The sequence below is a fragment of the Alligator sinensis genome, unplaced genomic scaffold (genome assembly GCF_000455745.1).
Source record: "Alligator sinensis unplaced genomic scaffold, ASM45574v1 scaffold990_1, whole genome shotgun sequence".
Lineage (NCBI taxonomy): Eukaryota > Metazoa > Chordata > Crocodylia > Alligatoridae > Alligator > Alligator sinensis.
The window spans coordinates 393,505-394,583 of NW_005842506.1; the positions used below are offsets into that span (position 1 = coordinate 393,505).

A 1,079-nucleotide genomic window follows, 5' to 3' on the forward strand; every position below is an offset into this window, starting at 1 on the left:
GGCATGTACAACTACTAAGATGTCTTACCTGGTCATTTAAGCCAACGTTTACCATCATCATTTCACCAACCATTTCAATCCAACTAGTGCCACATGGATTGTGCGAGTTTACCCCTCTCCTGAACCACACCTGTAATAAATGAAATTAAAGTTTGGATATGCCTTACCTACAGGGAGGAACTTAGAGTTAAAGAAGTGGTTGGGAGTCAAGGCTCTTGGGTCTTATTCTCTTACCACATGGCCTTGAGCTTATCTCTTTGCGTTAGTTTTCCTAACAGTTAAGTGGGGATAATACTGTAATCCTTTATCACCTTTGCAAAGTGTACTGTGGCAGTCTTATTAATACTTATAAGAGTGAATAATGTCCTTTACACAGCACAGGACCATGCAGTTGAGGAATGGGTTCAATTGTTAGACTTGCCCCTGGAGTACCTGACTATACACTTTAAAGGTACCAACCCACCTCCAAGCTGAAAATATCCCTGGACCCCCAGGCCTGTGCTTTTATCTGCCTTCTGCCACTTGAAGCACATACTGGTGTGTGTGTCAAACATGGCTGCTAGCAGTAGCTTGTAAGGCTTAGATTCTCAATGGGGCCTAAGAGACTTAGATGGATAGATGGGTGCTTAATTCCCTTAGGTTCCTTTCAAAATCCTAGCTACAATTTCTACCATCTTACCTTATCAAAAGCTACCCTTTGCTAATTTATATATTAAAGGACTTGGCTATGAATAAAGGAGAGGATGCCAGATTTTTCATTTGCACTATGGTCCCTTTGCACCATTCTGCCAGTACCATGGCAGTTTTTCAGAAGTAAATGCCATGTCCGCCAGGTTTAGTGCCCCTTTAGAGTGCCTTCACAGTGTAAAAGGCTTACATCATGGTATAAATAAGCCTCAAGCCCATCCTACATAGAACTCTTCTCAGAAGTTAGAGGGCAAGTAGTCTCTGAGAGTCACCTAGCTACTTCCTGAGAAAATTTTAGTTTCTTTGGCACACTGGGAAATTACTCTCTTACAGCCCGACCATACATGCCTAAAAGGCTCTTAATTAATGTCTCTGCTTTCAAGCCCCCCTTT

The 1,079-nt window shown here is 42.2% G+C and overlaps 1 protein-coding gene across 3 annotated transcripts in view; it reads right to left on the minus strand.

The window, feature by feature from the left end:
* Positions 1-1,079, minus strand: part of TECPR1 (tectonin beta-propeller repeat containing 1) — a 38,517-nt gene that overhangs the window by 23,302 nt on the left and 14,136 nt on the right. For all 3 annotated transcript variants that reach the window (XM_025213110.1, XM_006031459.3, XM_025213111.1), the window contains one exon: positions 29-130. In XM_025213110.1, coding sequence (XP_025068895.1) covers positions 29-130 — 102 coding nt within the window. The remainder of the gene's footprint in view (positions 1-28; positions 131-1,079) is intronic.